Here is a 12,096-nt window from a genome sequence, read left to right on the forward strand (position 1 = left end):
CCACAAAAAAAAGGAAGTTAAATTTCATGCCTAAGGTTTGGAGCCTCCTGTCAGGTACAGAGATTTTGGGTATAGAGACTTCCAGAAAGACATCGTTCCTCCCTGCCTGCTGATGCCCCAGCTCAGCACTCCAGGGTACCTGGCCTGGTGTCACTAGGCCTCTCTTAGGGCCACATGCATCAGGCCACAATGGCTCTGAGGACTCCAGCCTCACACTCAAGTCAGCGTGACCCCAGAGAACCAGATTGGGGACTGAAGGTTCAAACTGGGAATCTGCAGAGACCTCCCATCAAGAGAGGGGTCCAACACTCCCAAAAGTGGGCAAACCTCCTCCATTTGCTTCAATGTGGAAAAGCATGCACATAAATTTACCGAGTGGATCGTGACAAGTGAGAAGACCCCTTCTCCTGAGAAATCTCCTTTTATCCATCTTTCGCCGTCTTCTGACCTTGGGGCGGGGGGGTGGTCCTCAGATGACTTTGGCCTGATCTTTGGCAAGTGGATCCTGTCCCTTGCAGCCCAGTTCCCCAGTGTGCTGATTCAGTGTCCACATGACCCCAGATCTGCCTTCCAGGAGAGGCCAGTAGATCCTGCACTGGTCAGGGACAGGCTCTTCCTTTTCAGCCAGGGTTTCAGGGTTAATGCCATACCTACTTCCCGCTTGCTGGGGATCCTGGTCCCAGCATGTCAGTGTTGGAAACAGGGCCTAGCGAGGGGTCTCTGGGATACTGGAGCTTGCCCTTGACCATTGGGGGTATGAAGAGCAACAGCCCCTCCTGTCACTTTCTGCTTCTTTCTTAGCACACAATGTAGGCAGGTCACTCTGGCGTATGCTCTCCTCACAATTCCCTGTCCTCTCCACAGGCCCTAATGCACCCACCACTTGGACATGAGCTAAAATCAATCTTTCTGTTTCTGAGTTGCCACCTCAGATATTCCACTACATTAGTGGAATATTAATGGAAAAGGCTGATTGATACACAAGGGGAACATTGGCCACTGTGGCTCACCAGCAACAGTAATACACTGACCTGTACAGTCCGCCCAGTAGGATTTTGTACTTTATTTGCTATGACTTAATTGAAATGTAAATTCAACATATGCCAGTGCTTGCATACTAGTCAATATGGCCTGGACACTGGGGACCTGGACCTTTCTGAGACAGCTTCCTGGCCCACAGTGGGGTGGTAGTTCTCTTTTCCCTTCCACCTCCCCAGTGAGTCCTCTCTTTCAAGGTTCATCCCTCGGCCCTGCTCCATCTCTTCATCTAGCTCCTCTGTCTCAGTTACTCTTCTCTGCTGGGACAAATACCCCATACCCAGAATTAAGAAAGGATTTATTTAATTCATGGTCAGTAGAGGTTTCAGTCTATACTCAGCTAGCTCCAAGGCAAAGTGGCACATGGCAGAAAGCAACCATTCAGTAGCAGCAGAAAGTAAAGAGAATAAAGGGAGGGGCAGCAGCTATGCCATCTGGTAAGCCTCTCTCTTCTCACATTTTGTATGTGGAGCATCCACCCCAGGGCACTCACACCCACAATCTCAGCGTTGGATCAAGAATCACAAACACCAGAAGTGGCCCCATGACTGCATGAGGCACTGGGAGGACACCTACACACAAACCCTAATACCCTGGAAGAAAACCTTATTCCAGGCAGCAGCTAAGTTTCACGTTTTTCTACCATTTTGGTATGGACTGTGGAAGGGTGAGACTGTTCATATTTTCCTATCAAGAGAGAAGAGAATGAGGTGAATAGCTATAAACAACCACCCTCTGCAACAAGTTCTAGTTGAGGGAGCTGACCATTCTGGCTCTGCTTTGGCTGACAACAGATTTGATAATTTGGAATTGTGAGCTTTAGAACAGGGGTGGAGGGTATAGCGGTATAAGACAGAAGGCTGATATGCCCAGAGAGCAAAGAGCAATAAACAGAGTCCAAGGAAAACTGGTGTCTCTTGTAAATTCCAGCAAGCTGTGATACAAGGCCAGATAACACCTTTTCCTTTAGGTATCCTGTCTGTTCTTGTGATCCTTCACCTTGGATGTTATCTTGGCTAATATAGAGTTTGGTGAATGTCAGAAGGCAATACAGATAGCAATTTGTTTACACCAAATTAGTTATGTACATTCCTTAGCCTGTTTTAGCCCTCAATGAATGTGAGATATTTCGGTGGCTGGGGCTCACTTACAGCAGGACTAAGTTGAGTGAGACCTCTGAGGCTGTATTAATCCAGTCTTCCTTTACTTACAACATACAACAGAGGGGCCTTTCAAAAATGCACATTTTCTGGATCCAGGCACAAAAAGCTAGTTGTCTAGGTGTCAGTATTCTTGAGCCACTAAAATCCGGGCCTGGGAGCTGTTTGAACACGCTGAAGCACTGTGAGCTGTTAAGTTGCAGGGTTGGCCCAGTTCCCTACAAGGTTCTGCTCTGTCCACCTTTACAGCTTTTCTCTTCACGACTACATCTACTGCCACTTTCAGTTTTCTGCCTCTCCCTTCCTCCACAGCGCTCCCAAACACAGACCGTAGCTCTTCAAAGTCAGAATAGCACCTAGTAACTATAGGTGAGCCCTGGGGTGAGCTCAGAGTTCCCCTCACCTCTACAAGGTCCTGTGAGAATCTTTCCAGGAGCTTGGCCCCTCCAGCCTTGCTCTCTAAGGACAAGCTGTACTTCCTTTGGCCTGTCTTGCTTGCCAGTGGCCACAGCTATTTATTAATAGTGCAGAATTGCCATAAATCCTCCTTTGGCAGTGATTCGCCTATCTGTCCCAGCACTTCTGCCTTGGCATCGCCAAGCGTAAACAGTCTAGACATCGCTTTGGAAAGAGCTCCCTCTGGGACCGGCAGGGACCTCACTGGCACAGGACAGCCTCTATCTATGTCATACTTAAGATAAGGTTTCCTGGAAGACAAGAACTTTGCCCCAGGAGATCTAGCTTTGGGGCCAGCATCCCATAAAGGACAAGAAAGCTCTATGGCTTGTATCCATTTAATAGAATTCGATTTAAAGAGCGGATCCTACAACAAGCCGCTCATTTCAGTGTGTAACTCGCTTCTGACCAAGGAAGAGAGACCCAACAGAGAGCTGCAGTTTGGGGGAATTGAGAAACAACCCTGAGTTTACATCAGGGAGGACGATGCATTCGCAAACGTCTAGGAGAGGAGATGGAGATGAAAATAGCTGTTCCCGCCAGCTGCTGCTCCTTTGGCAGAGTCGGGTGGGCGGCGGCGGCGGCCGAGCCAACTGCTGTCACCGAGGCTCCGGAGCTCCCATCCCCCGCCCGCCAGTCGTGTCGAGCGCGGGGTCCTGGTGCTGCGGCTTCTAAGTCATCTTGGGGTCGGAGATATAACCCAGTGGCATAAACGACTGCCTGGCAAGGTCCTGAGTTCGATGCCCGGTACCAAAAAAAAAAAAAAAAAAAGGATCTTTACTGGAAGTCACGGGCCGTCTTCCGGTCCGCACACTAGGGTCCAACCGAGAACGCGACCCGGCCCCTAGCGGCCTCCCTGAGTTGTCCTAGGCAACTCCGCCGCGGGCAGCCGCAAACTCCAAGTCCCGGCAGGCCCTGCGCCGCGCCTGCGCGCCTACTCTCTTTACGCGTCACTCTGTGGGAGCCACGTACTACTAGTCCCGAGAGGCCTTGCGCCGCTCCCGCCCCCTTGCCCTCTACACCGACGCTCGGGACTATTCATGGACTACAAGTCCCGGCAAATCCCGCGCCGCGCCTGCGCACCCAGCCCTCGCTACCGGCTGAGCGCCTGCGCACTGCGCTCAACCAGCTAGAGGGAGGCCGAGACTAGCCGGCGCATCGCGAGCAGGTTGAGGAGTCTGTAGCGGCGGCGGGCGACATGGACAACGCGGGGAAGGAACGAGAGGCAGTGCAGCTGATGGCGGAGGCCGAGAAGCGAGTCAAGGCCTCGCACTCCTTCCTCCGAGGGCTGTTCGGGTGAGCGCCAGTGTGCGTGCCCTGTGGGTCCCCGCAGAGTCCCCACTTTCCGGACCCCGGAACGCGCTTAGGCGTCCGCCGCTCTCCAAGACCCTTCTGAGCCCCCACCCACCCCGCGCCCGGGCCCGCGCGCGCTCCTGAGCCCCGACTCTCACCCGGTACCCCAGAGCCTCTCAAGCGCCCCAGCTTTGCCGACCCGCAGGGGTGCAGGTTCCCCACGGGACCAGCCGATGGCCCCGCGCCTGGCCCGGGGCCCAGCGGGCGCTCGGCGTGGCTCCTGGGTGGAGGGTGCGGCTCCCCTGGCTCCGTGTTCTTCCTTTGGCAGAGACTGATCCGTGGCCGGGCCTGGTGAGGGAGGACACGGCTCCTGGCTGGAGTCGGCCGCGTTAGGGAATCCCGTTAATGCCCTGAAGGCTTCGCGGGAGGCAGAGCTGCACGGACAGCTTGTGGAGGAAATCTTGGCCGTTGATTATGTGAATGATTCAGCTGTTTAGGATCAGAAAGGGAGAGAAAGCGTGTGTTTTCTTTTTCCTTTTGGGAGATGAAGGCTCCTCTGATGTCACTCAGCAGATTTTTCTTGAGACGGACCAGCGATACATACGTAGCAAACCCGGCGTTATTAGACAGTTTTTCTGCACACAGTTCAACTCGGACTCTTAGTTCAGAAAACGCACCCTTCGAACTTTGGCTTGTTTTGCAAACATCATTCTTTGACTGCAAATTTGGGTGTTGAACTGTTATTGCTAACCCTCCAGTAAATGGGTACAGGCCAGTTTCATGCAGTTCATGGTAGTGTGGCTGCTAAGATCCGTTAAGAGGAAGGTCTGTATCCTCAGGGACCTCCCAGAGGACGCTTATCACAACTGGTTCCAGAATTTCTCTTGTGATGTGTAGTTGGACGATAGGGCTATTATAAGGCGTACTGCCTAGTATTGCTGATGCCAAACAGTAACTCCTTTATTTCACAAAGCATTTCAGATTCGCACAGATGAAATTGAATGTCATGGCAGCTCACACCGGGGGTGATTTTTCTTGTGTTGTGTATTCAATCAGATTGTGCCTCCCGGGGGAAGAGTTTGCAGCTGGCAGAGGAAAAAAGCTGCACCGGAGGAGTTTAGGCTAGGAGTTGTTTTGTTGTTTTTAGGAAACTAGGTCAGATCTTGAGCCAGTAGTCCTAAAAAGATTTCGAAGAACCTTTTAAAGAAACTGACCGTTGCTGGCCTGTCATTAAAGGGTCATGTAGGAAGACTCTTCATTCATTAGGGTTGTGCAAATGGTGCTGCATCTGAAACACTTACTCACCCCTGGGCTGAATACTCAACTCCGGTGACTAAAAGTTTATTTTGGCTCAAGTTTTCAGTCCACAGTGGGTTGGCTGGCTCTAGGGCCAAAGGCCCTAGAGAAGTTCAGCTGCTCCTCCCTGGGCAGCCCTGGAGCAGAAAGCCTGGAGGAGCTGGGACTGCGGTTGTAGCTCTCTGGGTCATGCTCCCACAGGCCAGGCCCCGCCTTCTCACAGCTACTTCTTCCCCACATTCCAGTCAGCTCCACAAGCGCCCCCCCCCAATATGGGAGGCATTTGGGGGAGAGACTAGATCTGAATCCTCACAGTAACTCAAGTGTAACAGGTTAATTTATAATCCCAGGTTTGGGACCAAGGACGTGTTAACTTTGCTTTTCTGTGGCTCAGTCTCCTTTCCTACAAAATAAAGATAACTGCATTTCATCATTTGTAAGGACAGGTGTGGTGGCGCATGCCTATATTCCCAGCACTGAGGAGGCTGATGCAGAAGGATCACCAGGAGTTCCAGGTCATCGTAGGCTACACAGTCAGTTCAAGGTTACATTGAACAGTATAGCAAGAGCCTGTCCTTAAAAACAGAAAAGAAAAATACGTTGTGAGGGTTTAGTGAGTTTATGTAAGGCATTCAGAACCATAGATATTGTCAGTGATAATTAATAGATAATTATCATAGTCATCAAAATGTTCAACTCGGTTCTTGTCAAGGAGCCAGGGCCCCAGATGGAGTAGATGACTTTTGTAGGATCTCAGAGTGAAAGGCTCAATCACTGGTATTCTAATGCAATGAATACCTGGGAGAGCTTTAAGCAGTTAAAGAACTGTGCAAGCATTACTTATGCTGAAAGAACTGTGTTCTTTACAGCAAAACTTGGCTCCTGGAAATCTTGGGGAAAGAAGAGTGCTTAGAATTCTAAGTCTTAATAGTATTATGTAATTACTTGAAGCAAAAAAAAAAAAAAAAAAAAAAAAAAAAACAGGTCTAGTTCCCTAAGATTTTGTATCAGTTTTGGACTATTAGAATCCTGCATTATGTGTGACATTGAATGCATTTGACATCATCTTTCTAGACCAGAATATGTGTTACTTGGCTCTTCCCTTTCTTGTTACTCTTTATTTAAAATAGTGCTGTCTGTCCTCAGGTCCAGCTCCTGAATTAACACATAATTAGGACACATTGACCTGAGTATCGTTGGGGCTCGCATACTTAGGGCTGACCCACTGGTGCTTTCAGCGGGACATAACATGTTTTTAGGATGTGGCAGCCATTAGAAGGTGCTGCAGATGTTGCTTGCCACCGATGATCTTAATGTCCTAACTACAGATTAAAGCCAGTTGTGAGTGCGTCTCGTCCCTCCCTTGGTGTGTGTGCCCTACCCACAATGGTTTTGTGACAGTTCTGTATTATGGAAACTGTTCCAGAGCTCTTGTTTTGTTGCTGTCAGTAAAGTAGATGGAAATAGGCATGGATACCCACAGGAACAGCCAGGAAGACTTCTGTGCCTTCTCTGCTCAGTACACAGCATTCCTTCCTGCAAGACCCACCAGTGCTCCCCACCCCTAGGCAGCAAAGCCTTCGGACTGGAGTGCTTGCTACTCTTCTGCCTAATGACCAGTTAAATAATGGTGTACAGCTGTGGAAACAAATTCAACCTTCTCTTTTCTGAAGAGCATAGTATAGTAAAACTACCACCGAAGGAGTTTTGTTTTTTGTTTCATCAAAGAGATAAATTTTGTAATTTTTAGTTTTTATTATAGTCTTTAAGAACTGCTGGTATGATCTCAAACTGGCCAGAGTATGACTGAGAGTTTTGAATTGCAGAGACCTCAACCTTACTAGCTTTTCTACCTTGTTGCTAGGAGACCAAGACCAGATAGAGGATAACATGCACAGTGCTCATCTGATGTGATATATCTTAAGCATGATAGGAAGTATGGACTGCATAGCCAGTGTTTGCTTTTTATCACTCCTCAATCTCAGAGCTTATCAAAGAGCAACAAATTGGCAGTGGCCCAATACTTGGGAGGCTGAGGCAGGAAGATTGCTGTGAGATGGAGAGCATAATGATTTTTTTAAAGTTTAATTTATACTTGAATCTCAATTGTGGCCAGATATAGTGCACACACCTGTAATCCCAGCACTGAGGATGACTGAGGCAGGAGGATTGCAAGTTCAAGTCCCACCTGAGCAACTTAGCAGAACTGTCTCAAATAAAAAAATAAAAAGGGTTGAGATTGTAGCCAGGTATGATGAGCCTAAGTTCAAGAGCTAGTTCTGGGGAAAGATGGAAGGAAAGAAAAAAGGCAGGCAGGCCCACCATTATAATTAAGACCTAGTTCCTCTTTTCTGGCCGGAGGCATGGAGGGTGTAGAAGAGAAGAAAAAGAAGATTCCTGCTGTGCCAGAAACCCTTAAGAAAAAGCAAAGACATTTCACAGAGATAAATCACCTGAGGGGACCGGGGAGATGGCTCAGTAGAATAAGCACTTCCCTGGCAAGCTCAAGGGTCTAAGTTCAATTCCCTTTTCTGCAAAAAAAAAAAAAAAAAAAAAGGTAAATCTCCTGAGAAGTTTGCTCAGAAGACACTTTGCAAGGCGAGGAGAAAGCTCATCTATGAAAAAGCCAGACACTGTCATAAGGAGTACAGACAGATGTACAGAACTGAGATCCGAATGGCTGGGATGGCGAGAAAAGCTGGCAACTTCTATGTCCCTGCAGAGCCCAAAGTGGCATTTGTCATCCGGATCGGGGTATCAGTGGTGTGAGTCCAAAGGTCCGCAAGGTGTTGCAGCTTCTCTGCCTTCACCAAATCTTCAGTGGTACCTTCGTTAAGCTCAACAAGGCTTCAATTAACATGCCGAGCATTGTGGAGCCATACATTGCATGGGGTACCCAAACCTGAAGTCAGTGAACAAACTAATATACAAGCGTGGCTATGGCAAAATCATTAAGCGAATTGCCTTGACGGATAATTCATTGATTGTTGGATCTCTTCGTAAATATGGACTCATCTGCATGGAGGATGTGATTCCTGAGATCTATACTGTTGGAAAACGCTTCGAAGAGGCAGATAACTTCCTATGGCCGGTCAAGTTACCTCCACGAGGTGGAATGAAGAAAAAGACCATCCATTTTGTGGACGGTGGCGATGCTGGACATAGGGAAGACCAGATCAACAGGCTTATTAGAAGGATGAACTAAGGTATCTCCCTTGGTGTTTTTATGATTTGGTCAGTTAATAAAGTATCTGCTTCCAAAATAAAAAAGATCTGAATGCTTTGCAAAGGTGGTCACATAGCTCCATTATATGCTCACAAAACTTAGACAATCTTCACTGAGGTAAAGTTAAGCAAAGAATACACAACTCCTAAGAAATATGCATTTTAGAGGCTGGCCAAATATAAAGCACCTGCAAGCAGGCTCAGAGGCTGGGCTTTGATCCCTGGGCCTGCCACACCAGCCCTTCCTCCCGGGGTGTGCTGAGAGGGCAATTGAGCCTGGGCGTGGTGGCACGGGCCTGTAATCTCAGTTCTTGAGAGGCTGTAAACAGGCGGATCACAAGTCAGATCTAGTAGTGAGACCCTGAGCACTCTGTAGATCCTTCCCTAAAAATACAAAAGAAATATTCATTTTAACAAATAGCTAGTAAATTGTAGATTCATCATTACCAGCTAGTAAATTATAGATTCATTGTTACTTCAAAAAAAATTCAATAGAACCCTCAATTAAATTTATACTGACACTATCAATTTCTCTTCTTTGTTCTTTCCTTGAGACAGACTCTTGTTATATAGTCCACTCTAACCCTGAACTCATTATGCTCAGGCTTACTTACCGAGGCAACGGGTAGTGTGATAAATACATGTATATAGTGCTTGGTAGGCCTAAGATAATCTACACTGGATAATACCCATCATTACGTGTGGAAAGACAGCATAGACTGTGGTTCTCATGTTTACTGTTCTGAAAAAAAAAAAAAAAAGAAAACCATGGTATAAAATTTCCAAACAAGATTATAGGAGAGTAACGATGGTTAGCACATTGTATATTCTTATCTTGCAGTAGTTGCTCATATTACAAGATACAGGCATGAGAAGTTTATCAAACAATATAGGTATAAACCTTTCTTTTCAGTGCCCTAATAACAATTAGTGGTATATCTTCACTATCATGTTTTTTTTCTTTTTCCCTTCTTTTTTCCTTTCCCACATTCCAGTTTCTCTTTTCTTTGAAACAGTTTCTTCCCATTTCACAATCTCTCTTGTACATTTTGGGGCTTCTTTACTCTTTTAGCCTAGGGTGACAATATGATGCTTACATATATGAGACCGATTTTAGCGTTGTATTTTGTTTTGGTTTTGGTACTGGGACTCGAACTCACAACTTCATGCTTGCCAGGCAGACAAGGCACTGCTAGGCTGTATCCCTGGCAGTGCTGTATTTTGAAGCCCTTTTCAGTATCTGGAAATCAGTAAGCTTTTTCTCCTCAGAGTTATTAATTGATGTAGAACCTCCTATTGAACTATGCTTGTATTCCTGGAACAAACTCTAGAGTATACTGTATTGCTTTTTAATGAAGTCTGTTGGATTCTGTTTTTATATATTTTATATAGGATTGTTTTACTTATAAATCTTTTTGTATAGTCATTATCAAGTTGAAGTGTTGATGTTACAGGTTCTTCATAAAAAGAATTTGATCTGTTACTTTTTTGCCAGTCTGGTCTTTGAAGGTTAAAGTAGAATCCACTTGTGATGAAACCAGTGGGCTTATTGGTAGTTATTTCCTTAATAACTTTCTCTTTTTCTCCTTGGGGGGCAGGGCCTGCCCATTAGCTCAGGTGTTTAAGTGCCTGCTGAAACAAAGCAGTCAGGCTCCGGATGCTGTGGTTCAATCCCCTCATCCTCAAGCCAAACCAGACCTGCCCCGAAGGCGTCCTGCGCAGCCCCCCAAAAAATAATAATAATAAAATAAAACTCCTCCTAGGAACTTATAATGTTTAAATTACCAATTTGCATTGCTCACCTTTTCACAGATTAATAAAACTCAGGTGTTCCAGTTAGCTATCCCCCCTGGCTGGATTTAGGATCCCTTTGGCTCCCCACAACTTCAAATGTGCTTTTAGTGTCTTCATTCTCCCCATGGGTTGCACTAGCAAGGAGTGCTGGATTGGAATTAACTTGCTAGAATTCCAATAACTTTCCATGAAAGTACAAATAATAAACTTCCTGGACAATGACAACGACTGGAAAGGACTCTCCAAAGCTGTGTTCAAGTTGGCTTTGAAATCTCTGTGTAGCCCAGGCTGGCCTCAAACTTGGAATCCTGTTGACTCAGCATTCTGCGTCCTGGGATTATAGGTGTGCCCTGCTCCATTTTCTTGTCCATTTCATCCATTGATAGACACCTGTGTTGTCCTGGGGCCTCTGTATCTTCTCTGTTGCAGAAATCTCTGCTTTTTATAGCTCATGAAAGAAGATGGGCTGTTTCAAAATATATTAAACCCAGCTATAAAATAATCTGTAATTACAGAAGTGAAGCATCAGATGAAAAAAATTTTGGAGTTGATACTATCACAGAATTGTTCTCTAGGGCAGAGAGATTTCTAAGCGTATTAAATCAGGCCTTCCTTTGCTAGATATGAGACGTGGGAAAAGCTGTAACATGGACAGGTCTTCCTGTAAGCTTGCGAAGCTGTTGGCACTGTCATTGTAACCCTGTCCCTTCCACCAGAGACTGGGCACCTGGCAGGAAGCGCTGCTGGCAAATTCGGAGCCCACCATGACCCCTATACTGCAGGGCATCCTGATGAGGAAGCCCATCTTTCCTGGTTCATCACTACAGTGCTGCCATTGTGACTTCAAAATATTTCTGCTCTAATAGCGGGTGATTTTAGCAGCAGTTTTATTTCTGTGTGGCAGCTGTCACGGCTTTCTTTCAGGTGCATCAACTAGTGTGTGTCATTCATTCCCACTACTTTGATACATCCCTCTCCCACCCACAACGCTGGTGCTGTAGTTGCCTGCAGTGCAGTCTTTGCCTTCAGATACCGCTGCTCTTCTATGGATGGGCAGAGTGTAGTCCTAGCTGCAGTGATAATGACTGGCACGATGCTGAAACGCCAGGCGTAAACCGAGCAAAGGACAGGAGTTCTGTAATTCTCTGCTGCACGTGTCTCTGAAAATAATGGCTGAAGCACATCTTAATTAAGCTAGTTTTATTTGGAAACCTGTAATGAGAATCACTACACAGTAATTACAGGTCAAGATCTCTGGTACTGTTTAGAAGCACACGATCTAAGAAGGTGGTAGTGCTTGGTGCTAGGGAGTGATGGCTGAGGCTGAAAATGCTCTCAGGTTAGGAATTTTCCACTGGGGAAACCTAGCTAATTTCTGGGAGGTTTGGGGTGTTTTTGTTTTTTTAAATAAGGAGTTGTGAAATGTTAAAAAAAAAAAAAAAAGGACATGAGGTGTGAGAGAAAGATTTGCTTATTTGGACACTTGTTTTTGGTGTGGTTCATTCGCCCCTTTTATTCACTTTGTGATGTCACCCAGGAAGGTTTTCTTATTGGGGTGGAGTAGCAGCTTTGTTGAAATAACAGCTGCTGTGCAGTTCACCTATCTAATGTGTAACATTCAGTGATACTTTTTGTGTATCCGTATCTGTGCAACCAGTTTTATTTTTTTTTTTTTTGTGTGTGTGTGTGTGTGTGTGTGTGTGTGTGTGTTTTGTGTGGTATCGAGGATCAGGGTATTGAACTTGGGACCTTGTGCTTTCCAGGCAGGTGCTTATGCCACTGAGCTAGATCCCCAGCTGTATGCAAAAAATTTTAGAATGTGGATCTTCACCCC

General features: G+C 46.4%; 1 protein-coding gene across 1 annotated transcript in view; it reads left to right on the top strand.

Moving 5' to 3' along the window:
- The first annotated feature begins 3,799 nt into the window (after positions 1–3,799).
- The window catches only part of Napb (NSF attachment protein beta), a 35,174-nt gene continuing 26,877 nt past the window's right edge, over positions 3,800–12,096 (top strand). The window contains exon 1 of the mRNA XM_004635577.2: positions 3,800–3,950. Within this exon, the coding sequence (XP_004635634.1) occupies positions 3,853–3,950 (98 nt within the window). The 5' untranslated portion in view covers positions 3,800–3,852. The remainder of the gene's footprint in view (positions 3,951–12,096) is intronic.

Source organism: Octodon degus, unplaced genomic scaffold, assembly GCF_000260255.1.
Source record: "Octodon degus isolate 3935 unplaced genomic scaffold, OctDeg1.0 scaffold00073, whole genome shotgun sequence".
NCBI classification, from domain to species: Eukaryota; Metazoa; Chordata; class Mammalia; order Rodentia; family Octodontidae; genus Octodon; species Octodon degus.